The 27,810-nt window shown below is 39.7% G+C and overlaps 1 protein-coding gene across 2 annotated transcripts in view; it reads left to right on the top strand.

Moving 5' to 3' along the window:
• Positions 1 to 27,810, top strand: part of LOC115336642 (regulator of G protein signaling 7 binding protein) — a 65,377-nt gene that overhangs the window by 19,775 nt on the left and 17,792 nt on the right. The window contains exons 2-3 of one of the 2 annotated variants that reach the window (XM_030004000.1): positions 413 to 981; positions 3,721 to 3,887. In XM_030004000.1, the coding sequence (XP_029859860.1) occupies positions 823 to 981; positions 3,721 to 3,887 (326 nt within the window). In that variant the 5' untranslated portion in view covers positions 413 to 822. Of the gene's footprint in view, positions 1 to 300; positions 982 to 3,720; positions 3,888 to 27,810 lie in introns of those variants that run through there. The other variant, XM_030003999.1, reaches the window with a different exon arrangement.

Genomic DNA, 27,810 nt, shown 5'->3' with positions numbered 1-27,810 from the left:
ATTAGAGCAGTGAACCAAGTCTTTGCTAAATAGGAAAGTATTTTCTAAGTAAGCTTCTTGAAGATTAGCGTCAGCTTCGGCAAAATAACGGACGGACGGGGGGGGGGGGGGTGTGCGTATGTGCTAACTAACGCCCGTAGGAAAGCTGACCCGCCGGCCGGCCGGGCGAGCGGGGGGGGGGCGGCTGCCCCTCGCTCGCTCGCCCGCCCTGTGGGGGCGGCGCGCCGTACGGCGCGCCGCCCCCACAGGCCGGGCGAGCGAGCGAGGGGCAGCCGCCCCCCCCGATCCCCTCCCCCGGGCCCTCACCGCCCCACCGGCCCCTCCGAGCGGCTGCCGGCGGGAGCCCCGGTGAGACGCGCCGCGGGGGAGCGCGTAAGTGGCGCGGCTCCCCCGCCGGGAGCATCGGGGTGAGGTTTCGGCGGCCGCTGGATGGGAGCCCTTCTCCGCCGGGTACGGCCGCGCTTTCCTTCCCCCCACCCGCTCCCGGCAGAGCATGCCACCGGCGGGGCGGTTCCGCGGGGACTGACATGCTGCTGAAGGAGGGAAGGCGCCAGCCCCTCCGCCTCCCGCCGCGGTAGCGGAGGCGATGCTGCAGGGCGCTCGCCGGGCTCTCCCTCAGGCGCCAGGCTATCGCCCACAGCAGCCGCGCTCGCTGCCGTGAGCGGCGCGGTCCCGGCCGGGCCGAGGCGACGAGCGGCGCGGGCCCGCACCCCTCCTCGGGGCGGCGGCGGCGGCGGCGGCGGCGGCGGCGGCGGGGGAAGGCGCTGCCCGCGGCCGCGGGGCCCCGCGCGGCGGGCGGCTCCGCGCGGCGGATGCGTGTGCATGAGCTCTGCACCGAGCGGGCGCAGGAAGCGCCCCCGCTCCGCCGCCTCCATCTTCCAGGGCAGCAAGACCTCGCCGCACGGCCGCGACAGTGAACGCCGGGGCAGCGGCTCCGACAGCGCCTACCAGACCCAGCGAGCCTTGGATGACTGCAAGATGGTGGGTACCACAAATGGGCTTGCCTTAGTTTTCCTCTTTTCCGAGTGCTCCCGTCGCTGGCGGCGGTGCCGCTCCTCCCGCCAGCTTGCCTATTCCCATCACGTGCAGTTGCACTATTTTTAAAACTGCAGTCCCCGCCGGGGGTGCTGCCCTGTAGCCTAACTCGTAGCGGCTCGGAAGCGGGAGAGGGGAGGGAAGGCGAGACCTGCGGGGAGCCGGCTGGGTGCTGCGGGACGGTCAGGGCAGGGACCGGAGCCGGGCGCCTGGTCCTGCAGGAGCGGGACCCGGAGCCCCAGCACACGCCGCCTTGCGCTGCCGAGCAGCTGGAGTTGCTTTTTTGCTAGATCCGGCCAAATCTGTCCCCAGACTTGCACTCACTGAAGCCTGAGTAGGAAAATAGTTGCCTCCACTGCATCACTGCACTTGCTGTCTTGCTCTAAAATCTTTCTGGAACAGGACTCAGAATCTGAGACCCTGAAATTCTGTCCCTGACATACGTGGTACCTGTTTCCAGTCTCCACGGAGTCGCTGGTTGCAATTGTGAAACCTCAGATCAAGCACCTGCATCCATGTTATTTTTGGACTGTAACATTATGGTGTGACATTTTTCTCCATTCACGTTCAAAATGCTTGGATCCTGACACTTTCCTCCAAACCAGCGCCACATACCCCCTATCTGGCTCCTTGAGCTACAGTCAGCTGGACATTGGGCTCCCAAATTGCTCCTCTAACCAATGACAGAAATAGAAAACAAATGAAGTTGCTGCTACTTTACTTGAAAAATCTGGATCTTGCTAAAGCTCTGTCCTTGGCATTGGAAATATACCCACTACTTCTGTTCTGCTGGATTATGGCAATTTTTTTCCTCTAATAACTGCAAACTGTGCTGGCAGATACCCACTCTGATACTTCAAAATCAGGAGCAACTCCCAGCGCACCGAGGAACAAAAGCTGCCACAGTAGCTCCATAAATATACCCAACAAGTGGATCCTGCTGGGTCTTGCCTTTTTTCTCATTCCTGACAGCATCATGTCATTAGTTAAACAGAAGTGCTAGCTTTGTAGAATTCACTGATTAGAAATAAAATATGATTTACAGATGGGTTGTCCAGATGCAGTAAGATTCAGGAGAGAAAACCAATGGGGTTTTTTTCTTATTCTCTGTCTCGGTGCTGCAACATTGACTGTGGTTTTGTTTTCCCTGGCAATGCTGAGGTGGCTGAATGTGTCCTCTGTTTAGATAGGGGATGTCAGGTGAGAACTGGCAAAATGTGTTTGGTGCAGCCAGTTACCAGTTGCAGGGTGAGTCGCTTTTCTCTTTTTCTTAGTGCAGAATAATTACGCTGTGTCACAACATAGTACAATTTTTTTTCTCTATATTGCTTTCATGCATTCATTCTCTTAAGCTACAGAATGAGAGAGTTGAAGCCAGGTTTAGCAAATATTGTGCCTAGGGCTTTGTTTGGTGTGTGCTTTTGGTTTTGTTTCAGCTTTAGGGGTGGGAGGGTGCAGGTGTACTGGAATGCACTGGGATTGTTTTGCTGCTTCAGAAGCAGAGAAACCTATTTGCTACACTTACAATGAAATTTAAGAAAGTATGGCCAAAAAATGAGTCTCGATACTAGTTCTCAGTTATACGGAGTAATTACAGTGGGGTGCATGAAGAGTCAGAATGCAATACTGCAGGAGAAGCGACTCATTTATTTTCTGATTATGAGAATCTGAGGGCTTGACTTTTAGAATTTGGTAGATCTGATAGAATCCAGGTTTTTAGCATGCTTGTGTGTTGGGATATGTTGAACTCCTGGTGGTAATGATGGCTGCAGAATTGTGAGCAGTTACTCTTGTCTGTTTTTAAGTAGTTTGGAAATTGAGATCAAATTAGCAAAACACACATAAATAAATATTCTGTTCTATTGCTCCCTGCCTTCCACCCCCACCACCATGTGGAGCAAATGGTCAGATGTGCTTTCTCTCAGAAGACAGTAAATGCTTCATTTCCTGAAAATATTATCCCACGTACCTGATCAGTGGAACTCAGCAATAATCTTTCCATCACTGTAGAAGTTACCCATTTATCCAATAGCATCCATCTGTATCTGCTGGATATTAGATTTCTGTAAAGGTTGAAGTGTTTATTTACTTCTTTGTTTCACACACACACACATTGGAAAAAGTGCTTTCTAGAATCCCAACTGGAAAATGTCTATCATCTGATACATCATCTCAGCTGGTAACTTCAGATCAGTTTTAAGTCTGAAATCTGGGTTGGAGGCCAGTGACAGAACAGAAATCATTGCAAAATAAATTAGCAAAATTGCCAATGTAAAAGCAAATGCTACATTCTAATCCCTAAATGTGCTGTTAATCAGGAAGCAGGAGGAGCAAAGGCAATCATTTCTGGAGATATTTTTGTCTTCTATGACAGCAAAAAATAACCTCATGCTACTAGTAAAACAGCTGGGTTTTTGTCTGCTTAATATTTAAGACTAATAACTCAAATACTTTCAGAGATTAAAAGCAGAAACACTGCTTTCCTGCAAGTGAACATTTATAGCTCACAGAAGAGGCAGCTGCCACGGAGGCCCTAGTCATTTACTAAGTCTTGGGCACTTGATCCTGTATGCCATGAAACTAGGGGCAGCAGGAACAAGCCCTAGATTGGGCATGTTTTTTAAAAACTTGTTTCCATCCGTGTAGTTAAATGTCTCATGTAAATAAATCCTCTTTGTTTTTCAGCTTGTCCAGGAGTTCAATACCCAGGTGGCTTTATATCGGGAGCTGGTCATTTCCATTGGGGATGTCTCAGTCACCTGTCCATCTCTGCATGCGGAAATGCACAAAACTCGAACGCGAGGATGTGAGATGGCCTATCAGGCTCATCAAAAACTAGCAGCAATTTCTGGGTAGGAGTCTATTTATGTTTAATTAAAGCTGTATTCATGTGCACATCTTTGCTAATTACTACATTATGGAAACTTTCAGCAAAAGCATTAACTTGTGTTTCTGTTTTAGGCATAGAGATGTATGACCACAAATTCTACAGAAAGCTTGTATCCTTATGATAGTGCAATTTGGGGTCAAATCCTGTTTCTCTTACCAAGATGGTATCCTACTGATTTCACTGGATGCTTTTATGTAAGATGAACAGGATTTTAGTCTGTATCACTAGACAACTTAAAAAGATCAAGGGAGAAGCCTTGCCTTGCAAGGGTGAAATAGCAATAGCTTTCTGCCCAGTCCTTCATTGGGTATACCTAATTGAATAGTTAGAGACAAGTAGCTCAGCTCAACTGGAGAATTAAAAAAATTAGAGGAAAAAATAATTAGGTGAAAATTACATAAGGAAGGGGAATACAAATACTGTTGTGAAAACTTGTGTTTACATTCTACATGTTTTTAAATCCTTATTTGTGTTGAAGTAAGGATTGAAGCTTTGCCGGCATATAGTGTTTTCATTTGTTCTTTGATATTACATTATATACATTCCTTTCCATGGTGACAGAATGCATCATCACATACTTGAGACTATGCCTCAGTACAAGATAAGCCAGCATAAATAGCTGTGCCTTACAAAATGGGAATTAATGCTGCTTGCACAAAGTCTAATTATTTGTGAGTTCTTCACAATATGGCGACTGGGGCCTTTGTATTAACACGTGTACCTCCTGCATTGTGTCTCTCTCACTACACTTTGTCAGAACTTTCTGCACCTGCCTTATTCACCATAAACCATTGTGTACCACTGGAAAAAAACTTCCTTTTTTTGCAGCTCTGCCTAATCCCCGTTGAAGTTCTTTCATCACTTCAATGTATATGAGAAATCTGTTATAGGTTTAGTGTGTAAGGGAAGACCACACTAACAAAATAAACAGAAGAAAACAGTGGTTGGTCATTTTAGTAGAATTGTCAACATTTTCAGATGTGATCTTGTGCAAAGACTCTTAAGTTGATATTGTGACCTCTGATTTGTTCCTCAAACAAAATACATGCTTTTAAGTGACTAAAGTCTGTGAGAATTTAAAAAAAACCCAACCAACCAAAAGATACAGTTCTTTTTAACCAGTGAACTGAAAATGTGGAAGCAAACAGTAGTGAAATTGATCTTGTGCACTTTCAGACTCAAAAGAGAGACTAATACAAACCAAAATAATGCATCTGAATAGCAGAACCTAACTTCGATTTTTTTAATCTTTTTTTTTGTCCCCCATAAAGAAAACCATCAATACATGCTCATTTAGAAGTATGGAGTTTTTTTAGAGTAATCATTTCACAGTTGGGAGTCTGTCATGTACACAAAGATGTCCTGAGGGTTGTGCAGTTGCTGGGAGATTGACATTTACCTAATCTAAAACTGTTTTAAATAACTGTGATAATAATGTGATATCCATAACAACTGATAGGTGTTAGAAACCCTCTGGAAATTACTTGTTTGGTTTGACAGACATTTTACAAGATGTGCTTCACATCCCCACCCTCCTACAGCTGAGGAAAGCCATACAAGCCAACTTAACTTGTTTGGTGTATCTGTGAGGAAAGATGGGAGATGAAGGTGCAGCAAGGATTCAATGTAGAAAAGAAATAGGAGAGGAGTAATAAATAGCCTCAGAGGTTCAGTCCTTAATTCAGCAGCAAGAATGATGTAGTGCATATGGCATAGGATCTGGAATGGCAACCTAATTTGGTAGGAGGAAAAAGTACTGGGAAGAAAAATAGTTAGGGACAGGAATGTATTAAATCATCCTCAGTATTAAATAGTTGGGAGGGTAGTGTATTGCTCAGAAACCACTGGTAGTCAGCAGATGGGACAAAAGCTCATTTAGTTCACTGCTTTATTTCAAAATACACAGCACTGAACTGTGCAAACCTCTGGGTAACACAACCGATTCTGTCTTCCAAAGCTTGTTAAAGAAAGCCTATTGCTTTCCCACCCAGAGAGAATAATAGCAGTTAGCTAATCATGTTACTAGACTACAAATTTTCATTGCATATCAGCATTCTGTTAGATAAGGTCATCAGTGATGTTCAGTTAGTCTGTTAAGTGACCTGAGCTGTTGCAGGGCACTCTTTCTTTCAAGAAGTTGGCATCACTGTCTAGGACAACATTAAGTTCATTAATCTTGTTTGTGCTGATGTCTTTCTTGGAAAATTAACAGACAGCTTCATTTTATGCTTCCTGTTTGAATACATCAGGATTTGAGACTCTTAAACGCGCTCCTGACTCAGGCAGCTAGAAGAGGCTGGTATTTCCCTTCCTATCGCACCTTTTCTACAAGACTAGGGAAGGTAACAAAGAGGAAAGGTGCAAAGACTTGGAGGGAAAGAGACAAGAACAGATCCACTAGTGCTGAGAAAGGCAGCTCTGAAAGAAAATTTGGGAATTGTGCAAAGGGAAGGAAATGCTGAGGTGGAGATAATGCATTAGGAACTGAACAGGATAGAAGTAATGAGGAGGAAAAAGCTTTGATCATGGGCATATCAGTTCTGGAATATTAGATGGACATCAGAGTGGGACAGTGGTGTAATAAGAACAAGAAGAGAAGACTGCAGGTGTAGCTGTAGAAAAAGTATACACTGATATGCCAACAAAAGGAGATTCAGCTAGGGAAATGGAGGAAGTGAAAGCCACACATTTTAAAAACTGAGGGAAAGAAAAACAAAGGAGATGATGACAAAGATAAGGAAGTATCAAGGAAACATAAAACCTTATGAAGTCTGCACTGGATTAGACCATATCACTCCATCCAGCTCAAATCTGACAGCTGCCGGTAGCAGAGATTTCGTAAAAAAGCATACAAAAACCAGGCTGTGCGTAGAATGATGCCTGCCCTAGTATACTTGCTACTACCCACCAATCTGTAGTTTAGGGGTTTCCTGAGCCAAAGGCTGCATCTGAACAATTTGTTTCTGACAAATACGAGTTCTCACAGAAGATTTCAGGATTTGTCTAAATACGAAGGTCTCAGAAAAAGCTGAGGATGAATAATGATATCTTTACACAGTGGTATGTTTAAAAATGTTACAAATTAATTTACCAAAAAAAAAATTGAGAAAGAAAATTCAGATTCAGTCTCCAACTTAATAAGGCCTCATAGCTATCAACATCCTCTTCTTAACTTGCTCTGTTTTGTATTTTTCTTGTAGAAATAGGTGAAATTTTATCAAAGAGCAGATGCATGCCTGAGTTTACCAACACTACCATGGCTTTCAGGGAATAAAAATTAGAAATAAAAATAATTTAAATTGAAATATCCTAGTTCTAGTTGATGATCTTTTAGGAATGCAAGTCAAAGCAAACTCTTCTGGTCAATTCCTGCTCACCCCACTTGTACTAAAAATTCTTAGTGATTTTTAATGAACTGTCTTCTGAAGAAAGTGAGTAAGATTTGGTCCTTTCATTACATTTTCTGCTGTATTAATTTATCAGAAATTAAATATCTCAAATTAGTTACATTGTGCACCCTTGCAGTATCAGATGTCATGGTCAAAACTGGAGAAAGTAAAGCAGCAAGAAAATAAGTCAGCATGGTCTTTTTCCAAAGGAAAAGAAAGGAAAAATACTTGTAACAATAGGAAGATGGGGAAAAAAGGTGCAAATCTCTGTTTTGGAAGGCGGTCTGCTTTATGAGATGATAAAGACCGATGATGTTTTAGAAGTCATCAAATAGAGAGTCAGCTTTATAGGTGAAGTACACTAAGTCTGGGATGTAAATGGAAAGATAACTCAGAACTGTATTTTAAGATACAGGTCTGCACAACTGTGTACAGTCTTTTGTAAATGTCCCTTTCATATTCTCAAGCACTTGATATGCTTACATAATGCAAGTGCTTCTGTGTGCACTTGGCACACCAAAACCAGAACTGGCAAGTATCTCTGTGACAGTCTGATATATATGTTGACAGTGACTTTTTTTTGCATGAAATGAAACTGCGTGAGGAGCTCAGGGGTGCATGGCAATGTACATCTGTGTGCACATAGCTTTGAAAGTGGTTGTCCTCTGTTTTTCAGAAGGGTGTTGCAAAGTCCTGAATCCAAGGAGAAATAAACCTCTACACTAGTGCAAGCTGGGGGCCAACCAGCTGGAAAGCAGCTTTGCAGAAAAGGACCGGGGCGATTCTGGTGAATGCCAAATCGAACATGAGCCAGCACTGTGCCTTTGGGGCAAAGGGGGCCAACAGCCTCCTATGCTACATTAGGAAGTGTTGCAAGCAGGTTGAGGGAGTTGATCCTTCCCTTCTACTCAACGCTGTTGAGGCCATGTCTGGAGTTCTGTGTCTAGTTCTGGGCTCCCCAGTTGGAAAGAGAAAGGGACGTACTGGAGTGGGTCTAGTCGATGGCCATGAACATGATTAAGAGCATGATTAACATCTCACATACAAGGAGAGGCTGACAGACTGGAGTTGTTTAGCTTGGAGAAGAGAAGGCTTGGAAGGGGGTCTTATCAATGTGTGTAAAAAATACCTGATGGGATAGTGTAAAGAAGACAGAGGCAGACTTTTTTCAGTGGTATCCAGTGATAGGATGGCAGGCACAAATTGAAATACAGAAAATTTGATTTAAACATTTTTAAAACCCCTTTTTTAATGTGAGGTTGATAGAATATTGGAACAGGTGCCCCGAGAGGTTGTAGAGTCTCCTTCCATGGAGATACTCAGAACTCAGCTGGACATGGTCCTTAGTAACCTGCTTTAGCTGGCACTGCTTTGAGCAGGAGGGTTGGACTAGATTAGTTCTATATGTCCCTTCCGGCCTGTGACAAAAGTCACCATAAATCTTCTCATTGGGAAAATTCCAAGATAAACTTTCTTTATTTGACATTGAGGTGCATCTGTTACTTTCATAAAACAGTTGTTAGTGTAACTTCCCCTGAGTTCAAGAAAAGTTAAGGAAATACTGCATTCCTGTCTTTATTTCAGTGCACAGAAATGTTACCATAGTGTTGCTTTAAATATGTAGTTTTAGGTAATTTCTACTTTTGTTTTCCTTTGCAATCTACAGTAGATTTCTGATGTTTTCAATAAGCAATAGAGGGTAATTTTTCAGACCAAATTACTATTAGATCAGTTCCTAAGCTTGTGTTAAAACAATCTATTGACACCCAATTGTGGCCAAATTTTTAATAAACTGTCTGAATTTTCCCCAAATTATGAAACTTTAAAATTATTATCTGCTTTCTAAAGCACACAAGCAAACAAAAAAGACTGGTCCAAAGTATTTTACAAATAAAGAGAAAAGAAGACTTCAGGCTTATAACTTAATGAAAGCTGCATTAAGACAGACGTAACAGAAACCATTTTAACTGTTTAACTTCAGATGTTAAATAAAGCACTGCAGGCAGGCAGTATAGCTGAGCAGAAACAAAATGTAGCAACACTGTCCTGATTTTGGCTGGGACAGAGTTAATTTTCTTCCTAGTAGCTGGTATAGTGCTGTGTTTCGGATTTAGGATGAGAATAATGTTGATAACACACTGATGTTTTAGTTGCTGTTGAGCAGTGCTTACGCTAAGTCAAGGGCTTCTCAGCTTCTCATGGTGCCCTGCCAGCAAGGGGGCTGGAGGGGCACAAGTTGGGAGGGGAGACACAGCCAGGACAGCTGACCCAAATAAGCCAAAGTGATATTCCATACCATATGACGTCATGCTCAGCATATAAACTAGGAGGAAAGCTGGCCAGGGGGCCACTGCTCGGGAACAGGCTGGGCATCGGTCAGTTGGTGGTGAGCAATTGTTTTTCATTTCCATCACTTGTTTTTCATGGGTTTTATTTCTCTCTCTTTTTGTTATTTTCCTTTTCATTACATTCCCCACCCCCCCAATTATTAAACTGTTCTTACCTCAACCCATGAGTTTTCTTACTTTTACCCCTCCGATTCTCACCCCCATCCTACCCCAGGGCGAGTGAGCGAGCAGCAGTGTGATGCTTAGTTGCCAGCTCGGGTTAAACTATGGCAAACATGTGGCTCAACAGGGAAGAATTTTTATAATCGTGAATCAAAACCAAGGTAATGCCAGCAGATAGAGCAACAGACTAGAGCTCTGCCCAAGCTAGACACCAATCAAGCAGCATGTATGGAGATCTCTGCCCTCCCTAGGTGTGTTTACAATCAATGCCATTGTACTTCTCTAAGTGTATGTGTCAGAATTGGGGGGAGTGATGTTAATGTTGATCCCTGGAGTTCTGAATTCCAGGCACTGCCCCTGTATTCTACCTCAGTTACAGTTAGCATTGTTTCAACAGCCAGATGACAGTTAAGAATAAGGCAACTCTTTCACAGAGGTTGCACCATGATAACCAGTATTTGGCCTGATGACAGTATAAATAAATATTAAAAATAATGTAATGACATGTAAGAAAACAAAGAAAGCAGTCAATATTCACTGCTAGAATCAATAGTGATAGTGATTATACATGATAATACCAACAGCATAATGTCCCCTGAATTCCTGTGGGGGTTTTCGTGAAAATATTGCAGATATTTAAAACAGTAAGACCTTAAAAATCTGACCTTAAAAATCCTATTAAGTTAGTACAAAATGTTGAGATTCTCTGCTTCTGAAAGCTGTTGGAAATATAAAACTTCCCATTTACACTCACAGGCGTATACTAAAATCATCTCAGTAAGTTGTTGCAATCTGGCAGGCCACATCCTGCAATTCTTAGAACATTAAATAGTACCTTACTCAGCAAGTCGTCCTCATGACTTAACTGGGACTGTCCAAAATGAGAAAAGTCAGGGAGATCTTTGTCTCCCTCCAAAGAAGAACGTTCAGGATCTGGCGCAAGTTCATTACTGAGCATTCTTATCATATAAAGTCTTGTTTTCCCTCAACCTATATATTCAGCTTCTGTAAACATTTACTGTAAATTTCTTAAATGCCTACAATTTTTCTTGTGATTTTGAGCATATCAAATTCTAGGGGCAAATTCTGACTGCGTTGCACGTTGTTTGGAATATCTTCACCAATTCCTCTCAGTCATGAAGTGATTCTAGACTTACTACTGTGTATCAGAGACTGCACCTGTGCCAGTGACTCAAATCCCATTTTTGACTAATAGGAGTTTGTCTACATGGCAGTGTTTTGGGAAGTAAGCTCAGGTATGGATATTTTGTGAACATACTCTACAGACAAACTAGCACACGATAGTTCAGTAAGTATACCATAGCTTACTCCTTTCTCAAGAGGATAAGATGCACATACATTGTTCTTACTAGACTCCTTTGCAAAAATTTTTCTAATTATACAAGCTGTGTGCATCAAAAATGATGGAAAGGGACATTGAAAAGCTAAGACCATTTTCTGTTGAACTGAGTTAAGGTGGGTTCTGTTATTGAGAATAGAATCTGTTTACTCAATTTAAGTTGCAAGTTGAAAAAGAAATCATTTAAGTCAGATACCTGAAGTTCTAATAGGTGAATTCAGAAAGCAAATAATGGAGGAGAAAACAAGGTTACTTACTAAAGCTAGAGTTCTCAAAATAGCTAACCTCTACAGACTCACTTTTCCTTTGTACCTTTGTCTTTGGAACTGTGCTCTCATAGGCAGTTGGGATTTGAAGATACAGGATATTAGTATCTCCCTTTATAGATCTGTCTTTCATAACTGAAGGCCAGATTTAGTAAACAGCAGACATACCTAAAAGTGAATTTAGCATTTACTTCTCTATGCCCAAAACAGCAATTCTGAAAAGCCTGGAATTTCTACAATTGCAGTGACACAGTGTAACTTGGTTTTGACAAAACAGAAGAGCTTAGCACTTCTTTGCTTAACAGGAAACCTAATCAGCAGGTAGAAGTGAGGCATTCTCGCTTGTCCAAGCTCTGATGAGCTTGATCCCACAGATGCTGTCAGAGCATCCTCAGAGCCTAACACACACTGACAATTTTGGACTCCTCACAAAACACAGTGGCACCTGCCACTTTCTTTTAAACCAAAGCTGAAAGTAAGTCAACTTAATTTCTAGACCTACCTCCCAGAAAAATGCCCTGACTACAGTCAGGGAAAAGTGGGATCTAAAAGTAGGACGGACATCATATTTGTCAGTCACTTATTTGCCCCTTTCTTCCATCTCACACTCAACTAGCGCATTCATGGCACCTTCCAGTGCAGCACTGCCACTGCCAAGACATTCAAGGACTGCATGTGCTGTGTAAGCTAGACAGGTAAGCCTGCCACTTATGTGAAGGGTCCTCTAACAGAAGAGAAAGAAGAGAAGCTGTGTCCTAGCCCAGCAGCCAGGGACTCTGCCCCATGCTCAAGGATCAACACAAACAGCTGTATTCTCCCTGGCAGGCATAGAGCAACATAGCTTTTCCTCTGTGACATGACCTGAAGCTGTGAGGTAACTGCGGGGAAGGAGGGGGCACATTGCCATCATCTGACCAGTGGGCAGAGTATTGTGCACCAGGAGGCAAAATGTAGACCTCCACAAGGGAGGTCTGCACTGTACTTGGGTTTCAAGCAGTGCCAGTGCAGGTAAACATTGAAGACTGTTAAGGAACTTCCTTGGTGTAAGGAGAACTTGTATTCTAGTCCTTGCTCCCATGATTTTTAAGCATATAAAACACATAACAGTGCAGGGGAGCAGAGATTCAGAACTCACATAAATGCTGAGTATTCTTCACCATTCTGCGTCTTCAACCTGGTGAACTGTAAATTAATCTGCACAGTACCTTGGTCTAGGATTGGAGTAGGCTGCAGGTTTAGGGTGCTTTGGCTTCCATTTTGACATCCTTCTGCATTCAGCACTCCATTCTGGGTCCCAAACTCCAGCCTGGAAGAAGATACCAGAAAAGTAAGATGCTGCTGTATTTTAAGTCCTTGACTGGAATGCTCTTCTCTGCTATGCATGAGCAGCATTCCACTATGGTTAGATTCTAGGGGGTCTAAATCTAACTCAGGAATAATGGAGTATTCCAGCCATAGGTAAGCCTATTTATCTGTAGCAATGGTTGAAATAACCACTCTGTTTTACACTCCTGTTTTGAGGTATACGAACCTTTTACATCAGAAATTGAAGTGAAAGAAAACAACATATGTAGCCAGAGGAATTTGGGGACTGAATTACATTGGAAGGGTCCCTTTGGAAAGGCTGTAGCATCAGAGCTGACCTTATTCAGACAATTCAGTGTTTCTGCAAGCATTCTCTAACTTCATGCCCTTCTCTTGTCCCATTGTGTCCTTCCTTCAGATTACCTGCTATCACTGTTGGACATAAAAAACTTCTCAGACTTCTATGAAAGCAATTTTCTCAGGGAGTAGTCAGACAGAGGATCCAGCTGTTAGGTACCTGTATAGAAGCGGGAACTGTGGGGATTTTGAAAAGCCTACAAAACTTAAGTGTTGACTCTTTTTTGACAGTTGCTGTTACCTTCGCTTCACTCCAGATTTTCTCATACCCTATTTTCCCTTGTCATCGATTTTCTTCAGTGTTTCTGTTTCTTGCCTTTTTTTCCTAGTAGCCCATCTCCAAACACTACTGAAATTAATATAAAATTTGCTGCTGTCACATTAACTATTTGGAAACTCCTCAGGGCAGAGACCTGAATGTACTGATAATAAGCCCACTGGAATCTACTTACCTTTAGATCTGTGGCATTACTGTAATAAACATGATCAACAAGAATAATGAATGTTTTGAATATTTTTTTGTTTGTTTTGGGAAAAGTCTTGAAAATCTTTCATTGAACTTCTGACTGATGTTTTAGGTGAATCACTTATTAAATAGGTATATCAGTACTGATTATCACTGAAAAATACTGTGTATATTATTTAATGCTTTTACATCGTATTTCAGTCTTTCAAGGGAAGGCATAATATTCAAATATTCTATTATTGCTATAGTGTTTCCTAAATAAAGCATGTGAAGATTACATTTTTATCATACTGTTTTCCTAATTTTTTTCTTTAAAAAATTATTTTAAATGTCAATTTGCTGGAATTTTAGCCCGTAGCACGTAACAGCACATAGCAAGTCCTGTATGTATCTTGGCATGTCCCAAGTGGAATCAGTTAATAAGCACTTCCTGAGCAAAAACCTGAGTGATACTAACTTATATCTGTAAATAGTGCTTTAAAAAGGGATTTAGAACTAAATTTTCAAAGGTATTTAAAGACTTACAAGTGCAGCTAATTATGATTCTTTCATGTCATGCTAATGATCCTATGCCCACAAAAATTAGGGCCACCAGAGAAACCTACATCGTTCAAAATTAGTGTTAGACCAATCCAAAACAATTTTTTCATTTCAGTATGTCTGAGACAAAATCTCTTTCTTGGCAAAATTTTGCAAAAAACACATTTGTTGAAACAAAAGTGTACTGAAGCTTCATGCCTAGCTTCACAGATGTGTTTGATTAAAAGTTGCAGTTGCACTGATCTATAATGAAGACAGTCAAAAAGAGTGCCTTTATGTCCCCTGTAGGCCCACTGCTTTGAGGTCTGTCTCACCAGCATATTTCAGTAATTTTCTTCTCTAGATTTCTGCTGAAACACAGCTGAGGCCAAAGCTGAGAATTTAGTCATGAGTTTTAAGTGCTCCTTTCCTGATCATTTTCTTAAATACCGTTTGATAAGAAATCCCACATGGCTGCAATTTTTAGTGTTAGACATTGTACTTACCTTGGTTCTGTATAGCTTTGGTTACATTGTTTTCAGAAAACTACTTCTGATTCTCACTGAATCTTACAAATCCAGACTATGTTAGCAATATGTTCATGTATCTTAAGAGAAGTGAGAACATGAGATAATGAAGTTGTGCGTTAGAAAAATACTTCAGCATGGGCTCTTAGAATTCCACATATACTGGGGTTTTGCTTCTGATTTCTTAACTCCTTTTTTAAGTTTTGGACTGAAATTTTCCTGTTAATGGAAATATTTTACTAATTCTCAGTAGTTCTCAATATTCTGAAACACTTTAATTAGAAAAAACGATTTTGATTCTGTGCCTTTCACTGAAATCAGCCAGTGCAGCTGCAAAGTGAATTGTGCAGGATCATGCAATTAAGTGCATGTCCTCACAACCCATGTTCTGTCATGCCTCTGCAAGTGCTAGACTTCCTGCAGAGTCATCTAAGAAAAGACTTTGTATTTATCATGAACTTTGGTGCATGGAGGTTTGCTCTAGTAAGATGTTGAGTACAAAACAATAAAAGATAACTGCTCTCAACGGCATCATCAGTAACGTGCAAGATCAGTCTCCAACCAAGGAAAATCTCAGATCTGTCAGGGTTACGCAGGGAAAATTCCAACCAAATCCAAAGTTACTGTAACTTATGTAAAATCTGTTCTAATTTTCATAATTGCTTTATAGTTCTGTTTCATAACAATTAAATATTTGAGACCATTATCTGGGCATGAAGGTCTCATCTGAACAAAGCATTAAATTAAGCATTCTTTAATCAGGAATCCTTCCAGTACTATCAATTAAATTATGTTTAAATTCATGTTTTAAAATTAAACATATACTGAAGTGCTGGCTATTATTGAATACTATTTCCTCTTTGCTGGATACATTTGCAGATCTACATTTAGATTTTCTAAATCATTTTTAACTATAAGAAAAATAATACACTCAGTTATTTGTATATGAACAATTATTCACAGTAGTTCTTCCTTTTCTCTCTTATGTTCCATCTTTTACCTTGCTATTCCTATCTTTCATATGAATACTTTCTGCATGAACGTTTCCTACCAGCACCTTTGGCATAAGAATTCAAATACTGTCATATTATATTAAATTATGTGCTCAAAGTTGTTGAAGAAACTGCTTTCCCATTGCAGAAGAAAACAAGTTTTACTCGGTGAGCAAAGAAAAGCTGACACATCATATATCTGTCTATCATAGCAAGACAGATCATTGCAAATCTACTGTTGGTAACCTTGTCAGCATGGCAAATGGCTAAGTGGCAAAATATTTAAAAGTTCCTTGTTTATACAGCAGCCTCCAGTTACTTCTGTAAGTTCTGGAGCTGTTACGGTGTTGAAGCAGAGCTATCCACCCATGTACATTTACACCACCTTCCACAATACCCCAACACCAACAAAACAGGTTGGTACTTTGGGATAGTATGACAACTGCAACCATAGCCCTGTACATCAGCTAAGCAAAGTGAGGGTGGGTGCTGAGGATGCAGTCCCTTTATGCAGGTTGAAGAACACCAGGGCCTCAAAGTTGTGGACATTCCAAAGTCTGGGCATTTAATTTAGCTGCAGACCTACCCAAAGTAGTGTGTGTACAGCCTTACTATTCATTTTACATCATTCAAGACATGGAAATGAGTAGTATGTCTGTGGAGTTACTAATACAAGATACTGGATGCCCAAGGAAGACTTTGTGGAGGCATCCTTGCTTCCCAAGCAGAAATAGGCATTTCAAAGAGGATAAAAAAGTAACACCAGTTCACAAAGTCAGGTGGAGACTGGAGCAGGATTTAAAAATCTGAAGTGAAAAAAATTCAAAGTTCTTTATGCTAAAATACTGCTTCCTGAACACATTTTATCAACAGATGGTTTTAGAAATTTCTTTCCCCATATATGAATTTAAACATTTCAGGAAGCTAATCTATTTCTTTTTTCTCTTTTTTTTTTTTTTTTTTTGACACATTCAAGTTTTCTCACAGTCTTTCAGCTGTGATTTTTAACTTAACTACTCATACAGATTTGATCTGTGAAATATCTGGTGATGCTGTGCGAGATACTTCTACTGACACTATACCACAATTTCTTTTTCACTTGGAATACTTTTATATGGAGGTATTTGGATATTTGTTTTTAAAAAGATATAAAAATACTCCAGGGCATAAGAATGACCTATTCAAAGCACTCCTAGAAGCATTTGATACATCCAGAATCCCAACTACTACCTTATTCTGAGCAACTTACTAATGATCTGCTTGGTGGACTGTTTTCCTTCCAATTTAGAATTGTAGTAGTCACATTGTTTGACTAAAATAATATTAAAAAAGGATTATGGGAATGTATGGATCTTTTCAGTAATTGTTAATGCAATATAGCTCTTATCCAAATCCAGTGAAGGTTAAAGAACATTTTCTCTTTAGTTTCAATAGTCCGTAGCCCAAAGTGGTTTTGAGGAAATGAAAATACATTGTTCCTTACCACTTCTTATTTTACCATCCCTTCACATCTGCTCTGTTTTTCTCATTTTGAGATATGGAAAACCAGAAATCTAAGTTACAAACAGATAACAGGTATCCAGATCACACAAGTGCTTTATGCAATGCCCTTTAGAAAAAAAATTATATTGCAATTTATATTCCAAGTAGGTACTAGAGACAGAAAAAAAATGGAAAAGAGACCTGTCATTAATCAAAGCAGTCATCTGGTTTAGTGTCCTATGCATGGTCAACAGCAGATGGCATCACTGCCTGCAGTAGAGTTCCTTCTAAATCCCGTATGTTAGTAGTTTGTTGTGACCTAGATCCTACAGCACCAAATAGCTGAATCATTTCATTCATTTTCAAGCCTTTCTGGGAAGTCTGACCCTATTTGTCCACACAGATCAGAACAAATTTCATAGATCATCCCACATGAGACACTTGTTTTGATAGTTTTCAAACATTCTCTTTCCAGCTATGAACCAAAGGAACTACACAGAATTGTAGATATGAATTCTTCCCATTTAAGTTTTGTGGACTTTCGAAAGAAAGAATTTATAAATCATTTATTAATGCGCAGTAAGTGATTAAGGGATATTTTAAAGAACTTAGAAGCTTAACTAAAACCAAAGGGGACATCCACAGGCAGCATGAGTTTCAGCTGTCTGCAGTCAAGTTGTAAGAGGCAATATGGAGGTATACTGGGCCTGAGCCTGTTGGCTGGCACTGACCTGTCTGGGCTCTCACTATTGGTTTATCAGAGAAATTAATTTGAGAACAACTTGCAGATGCTGACAAGGCAGAGTACTGAATAGGAATTTATTTGGGAAACTTAAATATTGTTGCATATACAGCTAATCTGACTGCCTCCTTCTTGGTTTAGCACAGATCTTTTCTGGAAGGTCTGTGTCGTGGTTTTGGTTTATCTATTGTTTAGTATCATCTAATTTGAGGCAATAAGGCTGTGAGATTTTTTTGTCCAACTGAGGCTAGAGCTAAGCAAGGCTGACTTGAGAGCTCACCCAAAGATTTATTTCATCTAACTGGACACCACCTTTTCTCAGCAGGGAGCCTGATAATGTGCAGAGAGAAAGGCCCTGTCCAGCTCATCTTTGGCTAGTGCAGAAGTCTTACAGATTTCCTAAAGTAAAGGCAAAGGACAGCCAGCTGAAGGAAAGAACGATGGAAAAGGTGCTTAGGGTTAGTTTCTGCAAAGGTTTGGTGGTCAAGCCCTGCATTTATTTTTTTTTTTAAATCTTACAGTAACTCAAAAGCACAGTTAAAGACACACGTGCAATTTCACTTGGAATTCTGAGTGTTTAGAAGTATCCTGTCGGGGATTTTAAGCTTAGCTAGTGTGGTGGTTTAGACTTGGCTCACAGCCAAACTCCCACCCAGCTGCTTGCTCATTCACTCCTCAGCAGGCCATGGGGAGAAAATAGGAAGAACAGCAATGAGAAAGCTGGGGGGCGAAGGGGGGTAGGGGAAGGATAAAGACAGGGGCATCGCTTATCAACTATTGTTGCAGGCAAAGCAGGCTTGACTTGGGGAAGATTAACCTAATTTATTGCCAATTAAAATAAAAATAATTACTGATTTGGGTAATGGGAAGCAAAAAGACAAGCATTAAAACAACACCTTTTCTGCCTCCTTTCCCATGCTCAACTTCACTCCAGACTCCTCCTCACCCCCAACCCCCAGCAGTGCAGGAAGGATGGGGAATGGGGGGTTGTGACCAGTCCATAAGAGTTCCACTTTGCCTCTCCTTCCTCCTCACACTTTTCCCCTGCTCTAGCGTGGGCTTCTCCACAGGCTGCAGTCCTGTCAGGAAAATCTGCTCCAGTATAGGCTCTCCACAGGTGGCAGTTCCTTCAGGAATATCCATCTGCTCTGGTGTGTTCCTCTCTGCAGGCTGCAGGGAAGATCTGCTCTGCCATGGAGAACCTCCTCCTCCTTTCTCTGACCTTGATGTTCCCTCTCTTGTTTCTCACTCTTTTTGTTCCCTCTTCCTCTCTCCCTGTGGTATTTTCTGGCCTTTTCTAAAATACGTCTTCAAAGAGGTGCCACATGCTTGGCTGATGGGCTCAGCTGTGTCCTGCCGTGGATCTGCTGTGGAGCCAGCAGGAGCTGGCTGGAACCGGCCAGAACCGGCCATGTCTGGCACAGGGCAGCCCCTCACCTCCTCCCACAGAGAGCAAGCTGTAGCCACCACAGCTACCTAAATCTTGCCCCTACACCCAATACACCTAGTCTTACCTAAAGTGGAGTGAGTTTGAATACAATTTCTTACATTAGTGCTGTTTTACTTAAGACCAAGAAGTTTTACCAAGTGATTGTAATAGCTTTTGTCCTCTAGTGGAATTATTTGGATAGTCCTATGGTAATTTACTTCTTGCCCCCATTTGAGTTAATTCAGCCAGTAAAATTCACTTCTGAGGGAACAAGTCTAGAAAATTCCGGTCTGTGATTCTGATAATTTTTAAAAAATGTTTTCCGAATAGCACCTGCAAATACTGGATACGCTGCTATGTACAGGCACAGCTCTTAAAAACAGTGTGTGACACTTGTTCTCCTGATAACAAAGTCAGGGGTGTGGAAGAATCACAGTATTAATTAATTATTAATTAATTAATCCAGTTTAAAGGTAAGGCTACTGCATCTGTAGTAATTATCTCATATAGTGAGTTTCCAAAAGAGTTTTAGAACTTCAACATAAAAAACCCAGAAGACTTCAATAATATAAGTGATGCTATGTTTTATCCTTTGGGGTATTTCTGAAAGAGGAGAGCCTGCCAGAAAAAGGAAACAACAGCTTATTCAAAATTACTATAATTTGCAGATCATACAAGGCCCTTGGTTCATCAGATAACTTCTATGGAAGTCAGTGAGATTTTCTTGAATGGATAAGAAAAGTATATTTCCTGCTGTTATGGTTGTAGCTAAATTGTTCTAGCATTGAAATATCTAAACTGCCATCAGCTTGGGAGTTAGAAGTGTCTCTACAATATGAGTCACTGCATTATGTTTTTATTCTACTTGTATTATCATATACCCAGATTGACTCCATCAGCCTTATCAGGGTAATTGGAGATTTACACTGGTCTAACTAAACAAAATCTGATCACATCTTCTGTTATTGAGACCACTGTTGTGACTGCTTCAACAGTTCAACAACAACAATCTGATTTAATAAAAACAACATTGCAACCATTTATGGGTCTACTAGAAAGAACTAGCCCTGCTTTTTCTCTGGCTGGACTGGGATGTTGTGTAGCAGTTGTATCACAGTATTAAAGCACATTAGTAGAGAACAAAAAAATCAACACATGATACTGAAACTGACAGCAGTTTGTGTGAAACACATACGTTTAAAAAAAAAAAAATAAGCCCAGCAGATGGAACGAACACAAATAATAATGTTTTCTCAAGATCTCTTTAGAAGAAAACATTGTCATTGGATGACTTTCCTACATATATTCAAAATGAATCAGCAAGTCTTTTATTACCTTCAAAGATGAATGGTTAAGTGATAAAGAAATAAATGATGTGTTTAAGATACGAAAGCAGAGGCAGGTTTAGTAGGCTGTCATACCTGAGCCATAATCAGAGGGGCCTCTTGCCCTCAGTATCTAAGGGGATTAAGCATATCTCCTCCACAGTATTTTTCACACATTTCATTGTAACAGAGGAACCATAATGTCTGAGGTAGGTCTTGTTTCCAGATCATCTTTGTAGCTGCTATATATTCCTGAACTGTAGTGTTTCTGATACTACATTAAAAGACAATCTACAGGGTAGTATTTGTGGACAGTGATTTTCCACAGCTTATCAAGCCAATTTACATTCTTTTTCATGGGAAGTACATATATGGGGTGTAAGTCAGAATTTGATTAATTCATTTTCACTTCTGATTTGCCAAAGGTTTATTTTCCTTTCACTGCTGAAGACTAGCGGTCTTCATTATATGTCTAGACAGTTTTTTCAGCTCATAATATTTTAGAACTATTGATACTGTTCATAAAAATGATACTTTTCCTTAGAGTTAAGCATAGAATTTGTCAGAATAATACTTTTACAAAAAGGTGTATAAAACCCTTCATATAACATAGCTACTCTTTTAACCAGAGATAATACATCAGTGTGTCTTTTTAAATGTTGTTGACAGTAAAATGCTGCTCTGTTGTAAATCTGTGACTAAAATTTTTAAGTTAAATTCAGAATTATCCATACCATAATCTTTGTTCAGTTTTAGTAGTCTTAAGTTTCACTGATTTCAATGGAACTATGAATGCTGGACACGTGTGGGAATTCAGGAAAACCTGAAGGTGTTTTTCAGTTGTAACCAACATTTTGGCAGTACAATAAAATGTCAACTATTTTTGAAAAAAAAATCAAAATTTTAAATGGAATTTTCACTCTTTACCTTTTCATGTTAAGGAGGGGCATTTTAATCATGTTTATTCTTGTATTTTAAAGTGATCATCTAAAGAGCTGCATTCACCTTTCTTACCTGTACCGGGTACTATATGGTTGGTATAAGAGCTCCCTCTATAGGTTTTATTTTAAATATCAGCTTAGGAAAATACAGAGGAAAGTAAATTCCACCTCTTGTCAGTGCTTCATAAGCATACTCAGTGGAACAATGTGACTTGATTTTTAAAAAGTAAGATTTTATGGAAAGACAACCATCTATTTTACCAATGGTCAAAGTATGAAAATGTAATGTTATAGATTTATTTAAGTTGTATTCACAAAAATTTATACTTTCAATTTTAATAGCAGCCTGATAAACTGTGTAATTGAAACTACTGTTATACAAAGGAATAAACCAGCATTTTCTCTTTTGTAACTACTTTTAATACATGTAGATATCAGATATCTCAAACTGCAGAAGTATAGCTCACACAGTAGTACACATTTCTCATCAACTGAGTAGTATTCTTGTCTTTGAATAAGGACTTCTACCCTTTATGGCACCCTGGTGGTAAAGTAGTCATGTGACAACTACAGAATTCCTAGTAAGGGAGGGACAGGGTGTTTGAAAATTTTTAATATACAGCTGTCAGCATAATTTAGCAGAGGAAGAAAAAAGGAAAATCGGAGCCAAATGATCAGACAGTTTTCCCTAGATATCAGCAAGTGTTTCTAGATCAAATAACTAAACCTACAGACCTCATGATGAGAAATGTCATTGGTAGTAATAAGCTAACCATCTGGCTTTCTTTCATACAGAGTTTTTATTATTAAAAACAAAACTAAAAAATCTATGAAGGAACCCATTCTCTTGATTGTATTTGAAAATCAAAGTCTACTGTTTTCTAGTGAACATCAGGCAGGAGTGAAGCCTGACAGTTATTAAGCAATATGCCAGCTTTTATCGACCTATAAACTTTACCCTACATGCAAAGTGTTTGCATAAGCACATGTACACCCATCTCACCATTCCCCCTTCCTCATGTATGGGAACACATGTGTCTTGCTGCTTCACTGGCAAGTCAAGAGGCTTTCTCAGAGCTGTAGAATTCCATACATTCTATCTTTGGTCCCTTCCTACACAGGCCATTTCTTGAATTAATTTTGTGAGAGGCAGCATTGCTCCCCTGTCAGGTGAAGTATCCCCAAGAAGCCACAACCTGTGTATTCAAATCCTGTAAAGGTTATCAGTACCTCTTTATCTTACCTGAGTGGATAGGGAGAAGCAAGAAAATTTCTGCTCCACAATGCATGCGGGAAGTGAGCACGATTCCCATTCACATCCTTGTGGCAGCTGTGCTTGGAAGCCAGCGATGAGGAACTGTTCTCTGTCTCATGGGCAGGGGCTCAATGCTGTGCTAACTCTCTTATGTCCAGCTGCGCATAAGCTATTAAACAGCTCCATTGAGAACACGGTTTAGCACAGTAGTTGTTACGAGATTGTGTTATATGAGATTTCTCTTGGATATCTAAGTGGTCTTCATAAAGAAATCAGCTGGACTAACTGAAACAGAGGTAGCTGACTTTGGGGGGTAATAATACAAGCTTACATGAACTTTTTGTTGTAAATAAATACAAATTTGATATATAGCTATTTAATAATAAACATATCATAATTGGCATTCTCAAAGTTATGTCTGTACTAGTCCCCTGTTCAGCTTTTCTCATGGCATGACACTGAACATACAGAAATAGAAAATTACTGAAAGAAGTGAAATTGATGACACTTTCAAGGGAAATTTTAAGCCCACTACACAGAATGTACTTCAGGGAATATAAAAGAAATCTTTATGTGCATTGGCATCAGAGCATGTGGCTTTCAGAGATAAAAATGAGGCCTATATACATGCATAGGAGAAAATTGTTTGCTTGCAAGCTAATGGAATTCTTGTGGTCATTACTGCAATAAAACACTAATTAAACTGTTTGAGACAATCAGTGAGGGTAGTGGCCTGGAAATAATTCTCATTGTATAAACTTCGGATAATTAAAAATATTTTTCTTGAATGTCATTACTGTTACCCTGGGTTTGCAAACGAGAGAAGAATTTTGCACACAGTCCATTTACAGATGATCCGTATTCTTGAAAAAACAAGAATGGGTCAGAACATCTATCATAGATGTTTCCAGTTCTTATTCTCATGGTAATCATAGATATAGTTTACAAGAAAAATACATTACATTTACAACAGCAAAAAAAGTGAATTAAAATACCTATTCCTCTGCTTTCCAATTACTCTTCCAGCTCATTTGTGACTAGGAAGCCACTGATAAATTGAAATTGGCTTATAAGCCTATCATCTTGTATATAATTTCTGCTTTCTTAGTCTGCACAATTAAAAATTCTGTCAGTAAAACCAAAAAAGTTTTAAAGAAAGGTTTTCACCATTTTTGCTTCTTAGAAATTAAATAGCTGTATGAGGAAAATACTGTTTTCTTACACGTGTGCAGACCATCAGTCTTTTTGCCAGTGACAGCTAGAAAGGAAGAAATACATTCAATATTGTAAATAAAGTTCCTGTAATGGGCATGACTTCTAAAAAATCTAAGGATTTCTGACACTTGAAACAATGCAGAGAAAAATAGGACAACCATAATCCAGTTTTATCTAAATCCGCTACAAGGAAATTGTCTTCTCATGCAGTAAGTTTCCTTACTCCACTTAGTGATAGACTCGTGGTTAAAGAATCGTAGCTTTCAGAAGAGCTAGACAGATTCAGCTTTACTTGCATAAGAGAGTGGAATAGATCTGTATCGCCCTATGAGAAACAGCTGTCATCACTGAGCAGAAAAAGGTTATTGTTACCATCTGTGGTGACTTTATTTTTTGCAGTTTCCATTTTGCACATGAATGTTTATGGGGCAATGCCCTGCAGGTGGAATGGGCAAATCAATGACTCATTTATGCATTCCTAGTTGTGTAACTGTTTGTCTTCAGGACAGAGGAAACCTTGCTCAGAAACAAAAGTTTAGGAATCTAGGAAACCCAAGCATAAACTGAATGTGCTTGCATGTATATTAGCAGGGCTCCAGGACTTAGGTATTACATGAAATAAGCAATGATTTTCAAGAGCTAAATTTTGGACCTGGATGCTAAATATGGAAAGTAAATGGAATTCTACACTCCTAAATGTTTTTGTAATTCCTCTATTGGTAAGGATAGCTCAAAGGAAATTACTGTATGTGTGCTCAGGGGGAAATGAGCTACAACAGTAAGTGATGCAGACAGTGGGGGGGAGGGAGGAAAGCTGTATTTCCATCTACTGCAGTACTTACATGGTGCTGAACTTGGGAATAGTGTTCAATGCACACATAAGAATATGTGACACTAAGGGGTACAAAAAAATCGCATCTGTAAGCTAAAAGGTAGGGCAAATCAGGATGGTAAAAGCCTGCAAGAGACCGTGTGTTATCTAAAGGTGTATCGCATGGTTCCTAAATTTAGCTGTCAGAGAAATAAAAACAGATGTAGAAGACCCACAGTTCAGAAAGTTAAAATACTATCCCAGAGGAAGAAAACGTCATGTGCTGTACTTTTGCTGTGTTTGGCTAGTTGCTTGTTTGTGCTGTATTTGGTTAGATGAATTCTGTAAGGTTACATTTACTCCTGAAACTGCCTCTTACAGCAAACATTAGAATCTTATTCTGCTCTAAGATCCATCTAATTTTGTAGTACTTCTTTTACAGAAAATGTTGAAATCATTAGGAGCAGTACATGCAAAATGAAGCACTAGATGCTGGTCTTGAAAATGCTGGTATGATTTAGAAATAACAGTCTACTTCTGAAGAACTGCTCCTGATTTACACTAAAACAAATTAAATTTATATCTGGGCTATATGTGTTTTATCTTCTTGGGTTAATACCAATATGATTACATTAAAAACCCTTCTTGCCATCTGCCAATTTGAAAAGAAATGCTGTTAAATTTTTGGTTATTTTTTATGCAGAGAGAACAGTCCATTGCTAATCTGCTGAGTGATCACAGATCTAACAGCTGCAATTCATATAACAAATAGATTGGTTAAAAGTGAAAGAAACAGCAAACACAACTGCAGAGAATGTTAAGATTTAACTCTTGTTAAACCAGGACTAGATACTATGGATTAATGCAAGATAAAAAGTACTAGATACTTAATGCAAGGTAAAAATGTATCAAGTATTGTAATACACAAAGTAGAACTTCTAAGTGTCTGAGGAGTCTGCAATGAAGTGGTTTTTAAAAAATCAAATTCAGTTTATTCCAAAACAATTTTGTGTGCATGTATGTGTATTGTAATGCTGTGTCTTCTAAACATAATTTTCAGCATTTCAGAACTAGCATTCTTTATTTTGTTATACTACTTCTTATGCAGTCACTAAAAATATTTATGTTCCTATCCTTTGAAAACAATGTGAGATTTCAGCACAGATCCCTTTCTAGGAAATACATGTTTTCAAATGTAGTTAAGGACTTGACTCTGAATAAACAAAAAAAAATCCTGTCAGGTAGCTAATTTTTAAGGAAAATTATTCAGGGTCTTAAGGCTATCAAATGTTTTCTAAGTTGGATTCACTGAGAAGAGGGAGAAATATTATAGGCAGCATCTGAAAAGACATCTTCAGAATATTGGGGGTGAACCCTTTTCCTTCTACCACCATAGCTTTATTCTGTATTTATGATAAGATGCAGGAAATACCATATCATGCATGGTATAATTTTTCAGCAAACGCAGACTTCACTTTATAAGTAGAAAAGTAGATGTGGCTTAAGAGAAATGCACATATTATAGTCTAGCCAAAAGAAATAAAGCTCCTAGGATGGGCAGGTATGTTATCATGTGTATGGTATTGCTCCTGAAGTGACACAGACCACAGTAATTGTAATTTGTACTCCAGTCATTTCCTGCCTTTTTGATGAGGTCTACTTAGTAATGTATTGGCAGGTGGGACCAATCTTCCCTTATCCCTTCTGACTAAGTCCAGCATGATTTCTTTTCAATCTTGTCTTTTCCAACCTTGTCTTTTTTTCTTTTTTGGCTGCATTTTTTGCTTGTTTAAGTATTCTTGATAGTACAGGTTACCACTGCTGCGATTCTTACAGTTTTCATTGGCACGTACAAACACCGGTAGTCCTCCTTCATATGTTGTGGAAGCGCTAAGGTTGCTTTTTCCTTGTAGGAAGGTTCTTGACAATTCTGTGAAATCTTCATGGTCCCATTGGTTTCTGATGTGACTTGGAGGGACAGGAACCCTTGAGGACCTTGGAAAACTACACAGTTTCTTCCTCATTAGAGGCAGATTATGGCAAGTCCTTGCATCAAATATTCCTTTGAGATTGCTCCTTTCTCCTGCTCACTGAGCTGCATGCATCAAGGCCTACCTTATATTAGCCCTATTTTCTTACCCCAGGATATGACTAAGTATATTCTTCTTGGTGTCACTGAAATCAGTGGCAGAAGGTGCACACTTTCTAGGCAATGTATGGTCTCCTTTGTTAAAAATAATGGTGAATCTCAAATACAAGAATTAACAGGTTTTAGTATGCAGTATCCATTTGAACTGAACTTCAGTAAGATTGTATCAGCATAAACTGATAGGATTTTCCTTAAAATAGAGTTTTTAAGCTTTGTTCTGGACAAAAGAGCTGGACTTAACATTTTGACTGGACCCTGGATCTAAGTATAAATAATGACCTCTTACCTTAGGTCAGAAAGAACCTATTTTACTAGTTTAAATAGACATTGTCTGCTGTAGATCTCGAAGCCTTTGGCCTAGACTGATATTAAGAAATTGTTTGACCATAGCAGCCCAATCTAGTGTTGCTGCAAATAATTTATCAGGTAAGTTGCTTTGGTTCCTGTGAGGAAATCCACAACTCTACTTTTATTTGATATACAGGAGGGCCTTTTGAAGCATCAGTTTAACCACAGGGAATTCAATCACTGTAAAGAATGCTAGTAATCTTTTTACTGCGAAAGCTTCATTTATATTATTCATAGGCTAGAAATCTAAAAGCATGCTGAAAAATTTTTTTCATTTCTTAGCGGTTGTAGTCAGAAATGCCATTAGGTTCATCTAGTTGTTATAAAATCCAGTTTTGAGGGTTATCTTACCATTTAACATCACTATGAAGCAAACCAATAGCAAGAATGTCTGAACATGAAATGGCTGAAATCGTAACTCTTCAATCTTACCACTTACTGCCCTATTGAAAGTACCTTTGGAAGGAGCATTGGAAGCCTAATTCTCAGGTATGACT

Source organism: Aquila chrysaetos, chromosome Z, assembly GCF_900496995.4.
Source record: "Aquila chrysaetos chrysaetos chromosome Z, bAquChr1.4, whole genome shotgun sequence".
NCBI lineage: Eukaryota > Metazoa > Chordata > Aves > Accipitriformes > Accipitridae > Aquila > Aquila chrysaetos.
This window is presented reverse-complemented; position numbering and strand designations above follow the sequence as displayed.